General features: G+C 45.8%; 1 protein-coding gene across 4 annotated transcripts in view; it reads right to left on the bottom strand.

The window, feature by feature from the left end:
• ZC3H18 (zinc finger CCCH-type containing 18) overlaps window positions 1-18,520 on the bottom strand; it is a 66,513-nt gene that overhangs the window by 42,915 nt on the left and 5,078 nt on the right. For 3 of the 4 annotated variants that reach the window (XM_077891110.1, XM_077891109.1, XM_077891111.1), the window contains exons 2-4: window positions 15,266-15,864; window positions 5,266-5,350; window positions 4,511-4,582 (exon numbers count right to left, since the gene is read on the bottom strand). In XM_077891110.1, the coding sequence (XP_077747236.1) occupies window positions 4,511-4,582; window positions 5,266-5,350; window positions 15,266-15,850 (742 nt within the window). In that variant the 5' untranslated portion in view covers window positions 15,851-15,864. The remainder of the gene's footprint in view (window positions 1-4,510; window positions 4,583-5,265; window positions 5,351-15,265; window positions 15,865-18,520) is intronic. The other variant, XM_077891112.1, reaches the window with a different exon arrangement.

Below are 18,520 nucleotides of genomic sequence, written 5' to 3'. Positions count from 1 at the left end.
CCTGGACCTTGCCAAACAAAGGGTTCTCAGCCATTAGCTGCCAGGCAGGGCCTGTCATCCTTGCACTGAGCATTTCCGACTGCTTCACTGATGCCCATTGGCCCATCTCGAACCACAAGGGGATCTTCTATCCAGGTGTGATTCTGTGACACCATGCAACGGTCATTTGGAAAAGTCATTACACACTGCAGGTGGAGATTCAGGCCCTCCAAAATTCTTTTTTTTTTTTTTTTTTCTCCAAAATTCTTTGACACGAGAGCCCAAAGCTCATCATTAGCAACACATACTGGCCACTGTTCTCCTGGAGGCGGCAGGTTCACTCTGTTTCTGAGGAGACTGTGTTCTGTGTCACCTTGGCAGTCTTTGCTCATGCTTGAGCCGCACGCACCCTTCTCATGCAGCAAAGAGACTGACAGAGGGGCTCTAGGAGCCTTTGCATCTTGTCATGCTGAATATGGAAAAGACCAGTACTAACGGTTTTTCCCAGGGCGATGGACGTGTTCTACAACTGGATTGTGGGGACGGCTACAGAACTTGGTAAATTTAATACAAATCACTGAACTGTATGCTTAAAATACAAATTTTAGGGCATGGATAGTATTCCTTAATGGAATTGTTTTGTTTTGCTTTCTAAAGGCCTGTACTCAAATGTAAAATTTCACTATTCTTACTGCTTTCTTACAGGCATCATTAAATGAAATTGCCATTATTTAACTCTGAGTGCATGGGGGTCAATACCTGACTACTAGCAGGCTCAGTACCACAAAAGTAGCTTTGACCTCAGGGTCCCTTGAAACAATCTTAAGAAACCCTAAGAGTCTGCAAACCACATATGAAGATCTGCTGCTTTAAACATGAAAGAGAGGGATGCCAGGGTGACTCAGTGGTTAAGCATCCACCCCTGGCTCAGGTCATGACTCTGGCATCCTGGGAGGAGTCCCCGGCACTGGCTCCCCACAGGGGGCCTGCTTCTCCCTCTGCCTATGTCTCTGCCTCTCTTTGTGTCTCTCATGGAAAAATAAATAAAATCTTTAAAAAACAAAAGAATGCAGCCATTCAAAAACAGGCAATGAACATTTCTCCAATAAAGATAAAACTGTTCAAATGGTCAATGGGCACGTGAGAAGATGCTCACCATCAGTAATTATGAGAACGCGAATTGAAACCACAATGTGATGACACTCCTCATAGGATTTTTACTATCAAAAGATCAGAAAATACTAAGCGAGGAGGCCCTGGGTTCTTGTGCACTGCAGGCGGCTATATAACATGGTGCCACTGCCACAACAACAGTATGGAAGCTCCTCAAATTACAAACAGAATCATTGTATGATTCAGTAATTCCAGTTTGGAGTACACACCCCCAAAATTTGAAAGTAGTGTCTTGACACATTTGCACACCTATGTTCATAGCAGCATTAAACACAGTAGCAAAGGGATGGAAACAACCCGAGTGTCTGTTGTTGGATGGACGGATAAGCAAAAAGTGGTGTATACACAATACAATACTAACCTAGGAAAGAAAGAATTCTGACACCTGCTAAAACACAGATGAACTTCGAGGGCACAATGATGAGTGAAATAAGGCAGTCACAAAAAAATAAGAATCGTATTATTCCACTCACACTGGGTATCTAAGATAGTCAAATTCATGGGAAATAGAATGATGGTTGTGCCAGGGCCTTTGGGAGGGAGGAACGGGAAGTGACTGTTTAATGGCTACAGAGTTTCAGTTTTACAAGAGGGAACTGAGTTCTAGAGATGGATGGTGGTGATGGCAACAAAATGAATATTACTCAATGCCATGAACTACATAGTTGAAAATGGTTAAGGTTTGGAAGATGGTTAATGTAAATTTTACATTAAGTGTATTTTACCAAACTCTGTGTGTGTGTGTGTGTGTGTTAGAGAAAGAGAGGGAGGGATGGAGGAAGGGGGAGGACAGAAAGGAGGAGGGACAAGGAAGTCCGGCCCACAGAGTGGGTGGGCACTACTGACAGCTGGCTCAATCAGAAACCCAAAGTAAAACATAGTTTAAAGAAAATGTTTATGCTTTTGTAGATAGAACTTTATATCTTGATGATTCAACATAAATACACTAGAGGTAGAAATATACCATAAATAAAATACTGGTGTTTAAAAATATTTCCATTTAGATTTCTAAGTACATTTCATTATCAATGGTCACAAATATCAATGTATCCATTTGGGCAATTAATGATTAACCTGCAGAAATCTTTTAATAGAAATATAACTAAAAAACTTTCTTAGGAAGAATTTTCAAATTAAGATGTAATTCACGTATCATAAAATACCCCAATCTTAAGTATACAATTTAGTGGGTTTTAGCATGCATGCACAAAGGTGTACAACCATTGCCCTAGAAGGAAGCCCTATACTGCTTGGCCATCACCCCCACCACCTGCTCCCACTCCCTCCCACCCTCCATAGGCCCCATGGCCTAGACAATGACTAACCCAGTTCCTGCCTCTATGGACCCATTCTGGATAGTTCGCTTAGATAGAAATGCACAAGAGAGGGGCCCTCCGTGTCTGGCTTTACTGAGCAGAATGTCCTCAAGGTTTATTCATGCTGTGGGATCAGCACTTCATTTGCTTCATGGCTGTGTAACATCCCACTGTATGGACAGACTGCACTCTGTGTAATCATCTATGACCTGATGGACATTTGAGTTGTTTGTATTTGTTGGCTATCTTAAATACTGCTTTTATGAACATTTATGTACAAGTTTTTGTGGGGATGTAGGTTTTCATTTCTCGTAGATAGAGACCCAGAAGCAGAAGTGACTGGGTCACAGGAGAGTTCTACCCTCTTGGGTTCTTGGAGGCACCACACACTGTTCTACAGCAGCTGCACCCTCTTGCGCTCCCACCAGCAGGATGTGAAGGTTCCATTTCTCCACATCCTTGTTAAATACAACAAACTCCATTTTATTTTTAAAGTAACTTTTCTTGCTAATGAAGGGAACTTACACAGATTCATCTCAATTTAATACCAAGCTTATAAACTGCAGGTAAGCAAAAACATTTTCACCCAAAAACTCAAGACTAAGAAAAGCAGCAAGAGATATGTTCTAGAACACCCCAAGAATCAACCACTTCTTTTTGTACAGAGTATTACAATACTCTGTAGAATAAACAGTAGCGGTGGAAAAGGTAAATATATACTTAAAAGCAAAGTGTGAAACAAGTTATTGATTATGCCCAATCAAGTTTCAAAGAAGGCTGATTACCACTAGCTTCAGATTTCTATGCAGGAAGACCTCCTCTTTGGCTTTTATCTCTGAAACCCAAGCTGAGCATTTCATTGGACTCTGGAGGGACCTCCCTCCCACTGTGATGTGGCCCTAGGGACATCCATGGAGATGGCACCCAGTCCTTGCCCAAGGCATCTCCCGAGGATGCTGATCTGCAGTCCCAGCAACAAATTCACTTGTCTGTGTGCTTCTGTTAATAAATTCTGGAAATAACTTCAGGGCTGTGAGCCTGCAAAACCAGACAGGAACCTTTGTGGCACAGATGCACGGTACTGCCTCCTGTTGTGGGAGCCCTGGCTAGTCCTGACAGGCTGCCCAGGATTCTGAATCACACAGTTCGACAACACTGCACACATCCATCTATGTATACATGTATATATTGGTCTCCTCTTCTTTAATCAAGAAATTTCAGACATGGACTGACATCATTTATTCCCATGTAATCATGGAAAAGAGGCCTTCTGTTAAGTTAAATTTTCTGAAATACTTATTTCAAATATCAAAACCCTTTTTTTTTTTTTTTAAAGTAGGCTCCATGACCAGCACAGAGCCCAATGTGGGGCTTGAACTCATGACCCTTATGACCCTGAGATCAAGACCTGAGCCGAGATCAAGAGTCAGACGCTCAATTGACTGGGCCACCAGGCATCCTTCAAATACTAAAAGTTTTAAAGAACTGTTATTGACTTTCTAAAACATACCACACACTTATGTGCATTCTCAGGGTGACCACACTGCCCAAGACAGAACTGCCAGCTGCTCTCCTGAGGGCAGACTGCACATGACTGCACAGTGGAGTTCACCACATGCATGTCTAACTCCAAGGAGTTTCCACTTGGCAGAAACAACAGTCTGTGTGTCAATAGCACAGGCCAGGAGCATGCGGCCTGAGGAGGGAGCTGACCTGGGTCCTGAGTGCACTGGATCCTCGGTCCTGTCCACCCTCTGTACCGTGTCTTCCTGGGTATAGGGGCAGGGTCCTTCAGGGGCCACTCAAGGGCAGAGCCTGCCCTCTCAGGAAGATGGGACTCCACCGTGCCTACTCTCCCCACCTCCCCGTGCCATCCGCAAAGCTCTTGTGAGCCTCATCAAGTGCCTCTAAGAACTGAGGTTCATGACCTCTCTCTGCCCCTCAGAGCCTCCCCCTTCCTTCTGGCTTCACATCAGAATTCTGGATCCAGGAGAAAGAAGTCTGGCCTCCGGAGCAGAGAGTGAATATCGTATACTCTGTACCTTTAACCTGGCCTCTGAATGGTATGGAATGTGATATTGGTGGAAGAGGAGTGGATAATGCTGTCACAACATCTGGAAAAGAAGTACAGGAAGCTCTTGTGAAATTCAGACCGTACGTGCAGGCTGAGCCAGCGAGCGAGGGCACCCAGGGCCAGAGTGAGATTAGGACAAAGACAAACATCTTCCTACCTGTCCAAGGAAAATGTGGGACTACAAGGAACGTGCCCAAACTACAAGCATGCAGCAGAGAAACCCTCACAGACCAGGGTTCCTGCTGCCATTTCCAAGTTGGCCCTGCTGTGTGCCTCTGCCACTGGGTGCACACCACTCACCTTCTAGCAGGGGCGGGCCTTACTGCACTCAGAGCCCCTCCCTCCACTCTTTAGAAATCCATTTCAAATGAAGGATGTTACTTCAATATATTTAGCAAAAAAGTGGCAACTTTCCTTACAGAGATGGGAAACTGTCTGCACTGGTGCCTGGGGTAGCTGGCCTCATGCAGAGGCAACTATACTGCCTACATTCAAGCTCTGGCTCTCCTACAAACAGGCAGGCCTAGAACCACTAGCGTGACACTGGCTAGGCTGACTCCTCCAAGTCAGTCCCATGAGTCAAGGACCAGCGGAGGATCGATGCCACCACCACCATTTAGGTCACAGTCTGGCCCCCAAGAACAGCCTGCGTAGCTTCGGGGCTGAACCACCACCACAGTCCCGGGAAAAGCCAAGGCCACATGAGGCCCCTCAGACAATTACCTTTCATGAAGAATCGGCAGGTGGGACGTGGCCTCACCTTCCTGTCACTGGGATCCTTTACTTCACCCTCCTCCAGATCATCATCCTGAAACAGAGGACAACATGACTTAAGAGGGAATCACCTTAAGAAAGAAGAGGTGAGAGGGGTATCTGCCACCAGGCACAGCTTCACTAGACCAGAAAGGATATTTCTACAAGACTGGTGTCTCAGCTGCTCAGCAACTCATGTACAATTTTCCCAAACTCAGGTTCCTCAGCCAACACAATGGGGCTATGTTAGAGTTCACCTCCAAGACCAAGGATTCACAACACATAACACCGAGTAAAAACACCCTGTGAACCAGGCAAGGCAGGTACAGAGTGGGGTTTCACTGTATTTCCCTTCATCAGCAATGTTGGGCAGAAAATGGTTACACTTCAGGTTTTTTAATACTTTCTATGTTTATTTTAAGATTTTCTTTATTTGAGAGAGAGTGAGCATGAGCAGGGGAGGTGGGGAAAGTAGAGGGAGAGGGAGAAGCAGACTCTCCACTGAGCAGTGAGCCCAATGTGGGGCTTGATCCCAGGACCCTGAGATCATGACCTAAGCCGAAGGCAGAGCCTTAACCGAGCTACCCAGATGCCCTGATACTCTATGTTTAAACAATATTTATAGAACAAAATATATATTTTTTAAAAAAGATTTATCTTCATTTGAGAGAGCACATGAGAGAGATCGTGCACATATGCACAAGAGTGCGGGGTGGGGGGGGAATCCCTGGGTGGCGCAGCGGTTTAGCGCCTGCCTTTGGCCCAGGGCACGATCCTGGAGACCCGGGATCGAATCCCACGTCGGGCTCCTGGTGCATGGAGCCTGCTTCTCCCTCTGCCTATGTCTCTGCCTCTCTCTGTGTGACTATCATAAATAAATAAAAATTAAAAAAAAAAAAAAAAAAGAGGGCAGGGGGAAGGGGCAGAAGGAGAGAGAGTCTCAAGCAGATTCCTTACTAAGCACAGAACTTGATACGAGGCTCGATCCCACAACCCTGAGATCATGACCTGAGCTGAAACCAAGAGTTGGATGCTTAACTGACTGGCGCCCCAAAATATTTTATGTTCTTTAAACACAAATATTCTCTAATTTAGAAGTCTAGGGGTAGGGAGGAGGGAGGACGGACTCAGACCCAGGCCCTTCTTTCCTCAGTCCAGAGCTCACCACCTTCTCTGTTAAGTTTAACATAATGCAAGGCCTTTGATAACACCAGTCTGGGTGGGCCTCATCCTCAGGGATTCCAAAGAGCAGCTGTGACCTAGACTGCTGCTCTGTGCCCTATCCAGTGCCCATTACCGCAGGGCCTCAATCACCCTTGACTTTCAGAGACCCCACCCCCAGGGGTCACCTGTAGCCCAAGGAAGTGTGCAACTGCCCTGCTGACATCTCAGTGGGAAGGTCAAAGATGGAGCTCTTCACTGTCTGTGTTCAAGCCTATTGCAGTGTTACCGGAGTCAACCCAAGGGGTCACAAAAGGCAGGGTGTGGGGATCGCTGAAACATCTCCAACTCTCCTGCAGCATCATCCTCATCCAAAGTACTTCCCAGTCCTAGCTGGTCTGGGAGCCACTTCCAAACTGGTACTCTACTTTCTCTGGACTGCCCACATGCCCTCTGTGGTATGCAGACAGCTTTCTGACCCCAGCCTGTCTTCTTCATTTTCTGCCTTCGTGAACATGCAGCTCATCTCATTTTCAGATGGCAGGTGAGTCTCCTTCCTCAGGGACCCTGCCCCCTGCCAGCTCTCTTCAAGACAGGTCCCCACAGCACTGGCCAAGGCTACCAGGGTGCTTGGACCATACGGGAGCTCCACCAGGCAGGACTGTGTCACTGGTCTAAGCATAGCTTGTAGCAAATGGGCAGCATTTGCTGAATGAAAAAATCCTAAAGTCAAACCCTGGGTTTATAATGACTTATTTTTAAAACTTAAGTATTTGTATCATTTCTGCTCCGAAAATATTTACGTATTACGAGCATTTTAGGGGGCACCTGGGCAGTGCAGTAAAGTGCCCAACTCTTGGTTTCAGCTCAGGTCATGATCTCAGGTTGTGGGATTGAGGCCACACATTGGGCTCTGCGTCAGCAGGGAGTCTGCTTGGGACTCCCTCTCCCTCTGCGCCCTCGTACTTACTCTCTTGTGTATTCTCTCAACGATAAATCTTTTAAAAATATATACATTTTGTTCTATAAATATTGTTTAAACATACAAAATATTAAAATCCTGAAGTGCAACCATTTTCTGCCCAGCATTGCTAATGAAGATAAATACGGTGAAACCCCGCTCTGTACCTGCCTTGCCTAGTTCACAGGGTATTTTTATTCAGTGTTCCTCTGTCATGAACCCTTGGTCTTGGAGGTGAGCTCTGACATAGTCCCATCGTGCTTGTTGGCTGAGGAATCTGAGGTTGTGAAAACCAGACTCTCTTCCTCCCTCCCTCTGCCTCTCCCTACTGTGCACATCTGTGCGCATGCTCCCTAATAAATACATCAATCTTTTTTTAAAAAGCATTCCATATAATGAAAAGAACAAATGCCTGAAAGTTATAACCCTTAAGAAGCAACAGAATGATTTCTTTGAAAAAGATGAAATAATTTATTCAAGGATTTTTTAGGTCTCCAGAACGTATTCATTCTCTGGCAGTCTGTCCCCTTTGTGCACCAGCACCCCCCTTCTTCCTGACCGCAGGATGAGTTCCTTACATCTCCTCTGGTTGTTAGCATCTTCTTTTTATGATTGTTCTCACGGTGATGATTACCACACTAATATCTCTATACGATGTTTACAGAAGCTCAAATGAAGAGCAGATTCTTCATTCTCATTAGGAAAATAAAACTCTTCTGAAAGGTTACAACCCATTCAAATCCCTTGCTTCACTTGAAATGAAGGCACAGGAGCTGAGATGAGGAGAGCAGGACAGTGGCCTTTCAATAGTCAGGACTCAGAGGAAGTGTGCAGATCAAATTTAGAGAGGTATTTCTGCAAAGCTGTTACTTTTAATACTTGCCAGAGCAGAAAGGAGAACCACCCACCCATCTTAAGATTAGTGAAGTCATGTGAGCCATATAAAGGAGTTCTGTGCAATGGCTGAAAATGCTCAGTAAATACCTAGAAACACAAGATAATACAGTGTGTTTTACAGTGTCCACCCAGAGAACACTGAAGGGCATCTGCCCACTGGCCGCTGCCAGGTAGCCACACTTGCTAGGATGGAGACAGAGGGCTGTCCCTAGTGGTATGCTGGGTTTATGGTCTTTCCTTTAATTAAAAAACAAACAAGCACAATAACTCACTCAGCAGTATAATGTCCTGCATTTTCAACTAACCATTTAGTACACTGGCTTTTTGAGTGATGGAAAATTATTTTTTTTTAAATTTTTTATTTATTTATGATAGTCGCACAGAGAGAGAGAGAAAGAGAGGCAGAGACACAGGCAGAGGGAGAAGCAGGCTCCATGCACCGGGAGCCCGACGTGGGATTCGATCCCGGGTCTCCAGGATTGCGCCCTGGGCCAAAGGCAGGCGCCAAACCGCTGCGCCACCCAGGGATCCCCCAGTGATGGAAAATTAAAAAGAGTTCTTAAATTTGCAGTTTCATGCAAACACAAATCAAGAAAGGGGCTCTCTAAAGTCAAGTTCACACTGCTCAGTTGTTTGTGGCTGTCACGTTGAGAGTGTAATGCACGCAGATTCTTTCAGATCACCTGATCACGTGGCTGCAAGCAGAGACAAGAGAGAGTGGAGGACAAGGAGAGGACCCAGTGGTCTGGCCAGAAGCAAACTGGTGGGTGTAGGCATGGGACAGCACCCATGAAGCTCTCAGCGACCTTCACCCAGGGCAGGCTAACCCAGCCCCAGTCTGGAACTCAGGGGCAAGGCTCTCTGGGGCTAATAGGGTCTAAGGGAAACCAGGCTGCTGGCATGCCCCAATCAGCACATTCTCAGGGAAACACACACAGGGCACATTGGACTTTAATGGCTTTACAAAATATAACTGCAGGGAAGGCCTGGGCTTGAATCCTGACAGTGTGACCATGGACAAAAGCCTCTGAACCAGGAGTCCTTCAGGAGTCCTGAAGTAGAACAGGTGGTTGTGCTCAGGGTATCCGAGCAGTGCATCACATAAAACCAGCAGGAGGGTAGCCCGGGTGGCTCAGCAGTTGAGTGCTGCCTTTGGCCCAGGACCTGATCCTGGAGTCCCGGGATCGAGTCCCACATTGGGCTCCCTACATGGAGCCTGCTTCTCCCTCTGCCTGTGTCTCTGGGGCCTCTCTCTCTCATGAATAAATAAATAAAACCTTAAAGAAAAAAAAAAAAAACCAAAACAACGCCAAGCAGGAGTGCTCAACAAGTTGTTGTGATTTTAATGGAAAAATACCTTGGAGGCAATGTGCCAAGATACGACGGTCTAAGCAATGGTAGTATGGCTTTACTTTCTGGTCTGTGAAGGTTATTTTCCTCTTAAAAAACAGAACAAAAAATAATAATAAAAATAAAAATTAAAAAAAAAATAAAAAACAGAACAAAAAAAAAATGCCTGCATATTATTTATAGAAGACGTTGTTTCCAGCACAGCAGATCCTGCATTAAGGGTGGACCAGCAATTACCATGTGAAGCTGCCATGTGGGGAGCAGATGGGACACATGCACCAGAGCAAGAGGTCTAGATGCCACCCCAGCACTGTCACCAGGGCCAACCACAATCTCCGCAAACCTGGGGTTCTGCATCTGTAAAATGGGTTAACAGTACAGGTCTATAATCCCTTACCCAAAATTCTTGGGCCCAGATGTGTTTTGGAAATTCAGACACACTTTGGTTTTAGAAAGGTGACACAGCAGGGGTCGGAAACAGCATCCTGTAAAGGACACAGTCCTTTCTGTGGGGAGACATGTGACTAGCCCCACAGGGGTAAAATATGGGACAGCCTTGCATCACCTGGGGACAGGTCTAGCACCAGATGAGTGAGGAATGCTACCTACCATCAGAGTTCCTTGACTCCCCTGGCTCCCTCAGGTGGCTGTGCTGACCAACCAGGTTACAGGACATACAGGGTGGCAGTCCTTCAGGTGGTGGATCTGGCCCAGACTCTGCTCAAATGCAGTTACAGGCAGCCGCCTCCTAGGCTTCAGCAAGGCCACTAAGCATCTATGTGATGGGACATGGAGAAGAGTGCACTGCCTAAAAGGAGCAGGGCCCTGCAGAGTGAACACCCTAAGCCACCAGAAGGGGTGTACTGGAGGGAGACCTTTTTTACAAGATATCATGTATCCAGACATAAAAGTAACAGATAAATGTGAACAGAATATAAAATACCGCCCACAAAGAAAATGTTTCCAAGTATTTTTTATGTGGAGCTATCACTTCTGACCAGGAAGTGGCGTGGACCATCCATTCAGGATGTGGCTGTTGTCCTGCTGTCCCCGAGACTCTATCCTGCCAGTGTGAGAGTCAGTGAAGAAAGCAGCTTTGGAACAAGACACAATTTCCTAAAGGGACAGCACCAAATTCTGTTGACCAGTGACAGGGAAGACAAAAAACTAGACCCAACACATGAGCAAAGGGAAGGATGCACACACCAGAGACAGGAGGAGGGGGAAGATGGACTCAGTCGGGAAGGGAAAAATCAAAGACCCACAAACGTCATGTGAGACCCCTCAAACCTGGATGGAAGGAATGGCTCTGGCAAGACTTAGTGGGCACAGGAGAAAGGAAGACCGCCCCCCAGCAGAAGTTGATTTCAGTTGGCTCCACCCGTTTTTCTGAGAGATACACAGGCAGAAACAAAGCCACAGGTGCATCTGGTGTGAAGCATGGCTTCCAGAGCAGGTGAGAGACTACAGATTAACTATGGCTCCCTAGGATGTGGATGTCAGGACCCTGGGCCCCCACCCACAAATAAGCCACGGTGCCATGAAGAGTTGGCCCATCCTGTGTACAAAACCCCATCCCTACCACAGGGGAGGCTGGGGGTGACCTCGCCTCATGTCAGGTCACCTGTCCCAGTGACCCAAAATCTAAAAGGGGGAAAAAAGGCAAGACAGTGTATCATGACAAAAGAGAAAAGCACTTGGCTTTTTTAGACCCTTCCACTCAGCTGTTCCGGCACTTCAGGGCCAGAAGGCTACAGGGAGGAGGCAGGCAGCAGGTGTGCAGGGGCGCCTTGGAACAGGGACCCTGCTGGGTACAGGGAGTCCCAGGGACAGCAGTGAATGCATATTTTTAAGGTGCAAGCCAAACTGCACATTTCCTCCTCATACAACATCCAGGAAGTTCACTTATGGTATGAGCGGGCTTGAAAGCAGTAGGGGAAAGAGCTCTCTGGGACATATATTTTCTTTGAGGCCAAAGGCCACTTTGCTGGGATTTACTAAAGGGGACCAAGCCAAAGGACTGGCGAAAGCAGGCTGCTCTGAGATCCAAGTGCATACCTGTGGTTCCCGCTCCATCAGAGACACGGGCCTGTGGCAGGGAGCATGCAGTGCAGGAATGCTAACGGGGCACCTTGGGAAGGAAAGACCCGGGAATGTGTGCTTGGCAGGGACATGGGGCAACAGTGCAGCCGGGATCATTCAGGGAGCCGTGAAGGGCTGGCTGGGAACGGTGAACAGGAGAAAGCCAGCAGCAGCAGCTCCCATACATGCTGATGCACGTCAGCATCCCAATGTGCTCAGGGCTGGCACTGGTCACCTACACCCAGCACTTGTACTGACCTCTCTGTGTGGATGGCTCTCCAGGTAAACCTTCCTTCCACCCACTGCCACCATTTATCTCACAGGCCCAAGGAACCCTGGGCCACAGGATCCTGGTAATTAGGAGCCCTCTCCTTGTTTTCTTGGGACAGAACAAAGCCACAGTTTTTCTCTCTGACACTGAAACATCATACTCATAGGCAATCCAACCAACAACTTCATTTTCTGCCTAAAATTTCACCCAAATTGATAACTTGAGTTTCATAGCATCTCTTCCCTTTGGCAACTCTGTAATAGAGATACATCTTCCAAAACTGGAAGGTAAGTATAGCTAGAAAGCCTAAGGACACCTGCATAGTAATGTCCTGACAACGCCCTTTTAAATAAAATATCTAGTAAAAATATTTTAGCTAACTGAGCTAATGCTCAGTTGTGAGCATATAAAAGACCCAAAATTCTAAGCCTGTAATCACATTACCACCCCCAACAACAAAGTTCTGCTCTTGTGAATCAGGGTTAAATATGCAATGTTTAAAACCCTATAAAACCAGGCACAAAATTTAAAACAAAACAAAAACAAAAACCAGGCACAACCATGGCCCACAACCACAGTTTAAAACGCATTGAGCACATACACACCAGCAACCAAATAAGGAAGTGTGTGTGGTGCTTAGCATGAATCTATGGTTAAGTACTTAATAGCATCCTTTTCCCTCCTCCAACCCAAAACATTTGAGACCTATTCCACACACCTTTCACTGCCAGGGCTCCTGGATAAGCAGCATTTCCTTCCCTGGGGTAATCAAAAAGCCCTAGATTATTTCAACGGGCTCTGTCCCTCTCTCAACTCATTTGAGTATAAGCATTACTCAGCAGGACATGAGGGTTTCATCCCTCAAAACTCAACTTTTTAAGCGCCTGGGTGGCATAGTCAGTTTAATGTCCAACTCTTGGTTTCAGCTCGAGTCACGATCTTAGGGTCGTGAGATTGAGCCCCGTGTCAGGCTCTGAGCTCAGTAAGGAGTCTGCTTAGGACTGTTTCTCTCTCTCTCCCCTACCATGCAGGCACACGTGTTCTCTCTCTCAAATACATAAATAAATCTTTTTAAAAAAAGATCATGATTACCAAAGAGGTAAGAATATGCAATGAGGAAAAGTCTCAACAAATGTGTTGAGAAAACCAGACAGCCACATGCAGAATGAAACTGGACCACTTTCTTGTACCATATACAAATTCATTTCCTTGCCTTTTGCAGCTTCTGGAGGCTGCCCGCATTCCTTGGTTTTTGACTCATTCTTCCATCTTTAAAGCCAGCAGCTATGGCAATATTTTTCTAGATACGTCTCCAGACGCAAGGGAAACAGAAGCAAAAATGAACTATTGGGACTTCATCAAAATGAAAAGCTTTTGCACAGCAAAAGAAACAGTCAAAAAAACTTGAAGGCAGCCCAAAGAATGGGAAACAATATTTGCAAATGACATAACCAGTAAAGGGTTAGTATCTAAAATACGTAAAGAACTTGTAAAATTCAACACCAAAAAAACAAATAATTCAATTAAAAAATGAGCGGAAGACATGAACAGACATTTCTCCAAAGAAGACAAACAGGGCAGACCCGGTGGCCCAGTGATTTAGTGCTGCCTTCGGCCCGGGGTGTGATCCTGGAGACCCGGGATAGAGTCCCACGTCAGGCTCCCTGCATGAAGTCTGGTTCTCCTTCTGCCTGTGTGTCTGCCTCTCTCTCTCTCTGTGTCTGTCATAAATAAGTAAATAAAATCTTAAAAAAAACACAAAAAAACAAAGAAAGACAAACAAATGGCCAACAGACAAATGAAAAGATGCTCAACATCACTCATCATCAGGGAAATACAAATCAAAACCAGAATGAGAAACCACCTCACACCTGTCAGAATGGCTAAAATCAACAATGCAAGAAACAGCAGGTGTTGTCAAGATGTGGAGAAAGGGAAACCCCCTTACAATGGTGGTGGGAATGCAAACTGGTGCGGTCCGTCACTGTGGAAAATAGTACAGAGGTTCCTCAAAAAGTTAAAAATAGAGCTACCCTACAGTCCACCAATTGCACTACTGGGCATTAACCCAAAAAATACAAAAATACTAATTCAAAGGAATACATGCACCCCTATGTATACTGCATTATTTACAGTAGTCAAAATTTGGAAACAGCCCAAGTGTCCATCAACAGATAAACAGATAACAAAGATATGGTATAGAAACACAATGCAATATTACTCATCTGTAAAAAAAAAAAAAAAGGATGAGTAATTACTCATCTGTAAAATCTTGCCATTTGCAATAACATGGATGAAGCTAGAGAGTATAATGCTAGGTGAAATATATCAGTCATTAAAAGATAAATACCATATGATCTCACTCATATGTAGAATTTAAGAAATAAAGTTGGTAAAAAGAGAGAGGCAAACCTGGAAACACACTCGGAACTATAGAGACCACCCTGATAGTCACCAGAGGGGAGGTGGGTGGGGAGATGGGGGAAACAGGTGATGGGGATGAAGATGAAGGGGTGTACGTGTCTCAAGGAGCAAGTGGTGATGTATGGAAGTGCTAATCACTATACTATACACCTGAAACTAATACTATGCTGGAACTAAAATAAAAAAAAACTTAAATATTTGCATTATAAAACCCAACCAATCCATGTCCAAAAAAATATGTTACTGTTACCTTCTCTGTAACCTGAAAGTCAGATTACTTAAATAAATCATAACAAATTATGATGGCTTAATCAAAGGCTGAGATGTTTGGAGGCACAACCCCTATGATGCATTCCAAAAGCTCTTTTCAGGGACACCTCCAAAGATGCCTGGTCCAGCTGGGACCCTCGCCAAAGAATGGGTTCAGGTACAAAGATAAAAAAGCCTGGAAGAACAATCAAGACTCAAAGCAAGCTTCTGGAGTTCATGAGTCTCACAAACCCGACAGGAACTGAAAATCTACAATAGTTTTAGTTGAATATAATCTCAAGTATTATTTAAAGATAGCAAAAAGAAAGGGAGAAATGATCTCTCTAGGTTGCACAAACCTAGAGCTCAAGAAAACAAAATCGGGATTAGGCATTTTAATATACTCCACCAGCAGCAGTAGACAGAGGGTCCATGGAACTTCTGTCAGCCACCAGGTGGCAGACCCCAGTTGTCTGAATCTAGCCTATTCCCTTGGTTTTTGGCACTCCCAGAATAGTCCTGACTTCCCAGCCCTCATGTGCCCTACCCTTTGCCCCACCAGCCCAGGCACTCACGTCGAGCTCCCCATCATCAAGCTCCCCGTCATCATCCTCCTTGTTTTTCTCCTTGGCGGTCTCCAGGGGCTCCTTGTCTTCCACACTGTGAGCGCCTGTAGCCCCCTCTTCCCCAGGAGCTCCTTCTCCCTTCTCCTCATCATCCTCAGCACCAGCCTTCTCGGCCTCATCCTCCTGCCCAGCGGGGGCCGGCTCCTCGGGGACCTCCTCATCGTAGTCTAACTCATGCTCATCCAGGTCCCTGGTGACCGATGAGGCCTCGTCTCTCAGGTCGCTTGTGTGCTCCTCTTCCCCACCGTCCCCCTCTTCAACGTGTGGAGGGCTCGTGGGCTCCCTGCTCAGATCCTGAGCCTCGGACTCCTGGTCCTGGTCCTCCTCGTCAGAGTGACTCTCCTCCTCCTCCTGGCTCAGTCCTGGGGCTGCATTGTCTTCATCCTCCAAATCAGAAGCCCTCTCCCCAGCTCCGTCCAAATCCTGGTCAGACCCACTCTCCCTCAGAATGTCATCATCCGAGAGCCCCTGCTGCTCCTCTTCTTCGTCCTCTGGAGAGCGAGGGTCCCGTTCAGGGCTCTCGGCCACATCCATCGGTACCCACAGTTCTGCAAAATGAAGACAACACAGATGCACAGCAGTTAGCAAAACAGAAAACAAATCCTGGTCTGGTATTTTTGGACTCATGCTCCTTCCTGACCTGCAGGCGGGTCCAGGACCTGCACAGCTCCTCCAAACCCCAGACCCAACTCCACCGTCTCCTGCCACTGACTGTTTCACCAGGGAGGCCGGCAGGCTGGACCCACCCACAAGACCTCCACAAGGCTGCACTGTACTCCCTAAGCTGTGTGTTAAGTGCCTCACACATGCATCAATCTGGCAGAGACCTGGAGTACTTGTCATAAGCACAACCTGGTAGGTAAACAGAAAGTGAGCAATAAGATACGCATTGCAAGGGACAGCTTTTTGGATTCTTTTTTTTTTTTTTTTTTTTTTTTTTTTACTTATTTATGATAGTCACAGAGACAGAGAGAGAGAGGCAGAGACATAGGCAGAGGGAGAAGCAGGCTCCATGCACCGGGAGCCCGATGTGGGACTCGATCCCGGGTCTCCAGGATCGCGCCCTGGGCCAAAGGCAGGCGCCAAACCGCTGCGCCACCCAGGGATCCCTGGATTCTTAAATTACTCTTAAAATCCAAGAAAAGTTGCATTATAGAATGAAGCAACAGAATTGAAGGCACCCTGCTATCTTTCTGGAGCCATCCTCAAGGGTCTAGAGCAGAAACCCTGACCTGCCTTGTCCCCAGGTCATGGGCTATCTCCTGTTCCTGAATGCACTTGTCCAAGGATGGCTCTGACTGCCCACCAGAATCACTCCAGATGGTCTTTAAAAATGCAGACCTTGGGCCTTATCACAGACCTGTATGTTGGGGCCACCATCAGAAGCTCAGAAGGCAGAATTCATTTGTACATGCTGCGATTATCTCACAGAAAAGTGGAAAACCACCACTGTAATATATATAGTTAGGTCATAGAAAAGAACTCTGGCAAAAATTTTATGTATTTGAGTAGTTTCGTGTGTAAAAAGACGGTCATTTTATAAGATTTTTTTTCTATTTTTACTAATTTAAACTTAATTATGAAGTGGACATTTTTTCATTTTCCAACCTCCATGCCCAAAGACAGGACATTGTTCCACTTGTTTTAAATGTAGATTGCATACAGTGGGACCGGAATGTATGTGCACGAAACCAACACCAAGCAGTCTATAAGCCAACGATTACCATTCACCACTGCAACCTGGGGCACTGCTGAATTAGTTTGAAATAACAGCAACAGTGAAAAGCTAAGGGTTTATTCTTAAACATTTTAATTTAAAATAACGTATATCACAATTATGCAGCTTGGTATTTCAGCGAGATCTGTAAACACATATGATGACATACTTTAAACATATAAAATTATTTTATGTACTTATATAACCAAAAGCTAAACATGTCTTTCAAGTTCATACTTTTGAAAGGAAAACCTGTGTTTAAAGACACATATGCCCAGAGGTGGTATCTTAACCTGTAGTTAAAAACACTTTTTGGGGGGCAGTTAATGGACATTATTATAATTGAGTACCCATTAGGACAAATTACTTAAACTTCCCCACTTTACAAATCAACTAAATGGTGAGCAATAATAGACACTTGCAAACCAATCAATTCACTTGCAGGACAGTTTTGAAAAGGATTCACTTTTCAGTCTTCCTAACTGTACTATCCAGAGGGAGGACTACCCAGAGAGACTTTTCAAAGTCAGTCCTCAAGGGGCACCTGGGGGGTGCAGTCAGTTAAGTGTCCAACTCTTGGTTTCGGCTCAGGTCATGATCTCAAGCCCTGTGTTGGGCTCCATGCTCAGTGCAGAGTCTGCTTGAGATGCTCCCTCTCCCTTTGCCCTCCCCACACTCATGCATGCTTGTGCTCTCTCAAACAAACAAATAAATCTTAAAAAAAAAAGCCCTCAAAGGGTAGACTGCTGAAAATGCAGTAGAGCCCTACTCCCCACAGGGCAGAGGCTGTCCCCATGCAGAGCATGATTACCACCTACAGTAAAGATAAACGCGGTGCCCAAAAACTAAGGGCTTTTCACTCTCAGCTGTCCCAGACAGGACCAGACATGGAGGGTGGAGCACAGCAGCCACTCAGGGTCCTTTCCCCTTCCTTATTGGTTAGTTAAGATTTTTGTGTATGAGTCCTATGCCCATCTCTAGATAGTTTTTATTACATTGTATATAAGAAGTCTTCTTCTCTGGACAGCATCGACTTTCATCTCCCCAGCCACTGAATCTAGACCTATATCCTGTGGGCAAGCAGTCACATGGAACCTCAAGACATCCTACTTGAAACCTAACAAATTCTTTTTTTCTTTCTTTATTTTTTTTAAATTTTTATTTATTTATGATAGTCACCCAGAGATAGAGAGAGAGGTAGAGACATAGGCAGAGGGAGAAGCAGGCTCCATGCACCGGGAGCCCGACGTGGGACTCGATCCCGGGTCTCCAGGATCGCGCCCTGGGCCAAAGGCAGGCGCCAAACCGCTGCGCCACCCAGGGATCCCCTCTTTTTTTCTTTAAAGAGGGAAGGGTGAGAGAGAAAAAATCTTAAGCAGGTTCCACATCTAGTGTGGAGCCCAATGTGGGGCTCAATCTCACGATCTCAAGATCGTGATCGTGATTTGGGCTAAAATCAAGAGTTGGATGCTCAACCAATGAGCCAC

This window comes from Canis aureus, chromosome 3 (genome assembly GCF_053574225.1).
Source record: "Canis aureus isolate CA01 chromosome 3, VMU_Caureus_v.1.0, whole genome shotgun sequence".
Taxonomy (NCBI): domain Eukaryota; kingdom Metazoa; phylum Chordata; class Mammalia; order Carnivora; family Canidae; genus Canis; species Canis aureus.
This window is presented reverse-complemented; position numbering and strand designations above follow the sequence as displayed.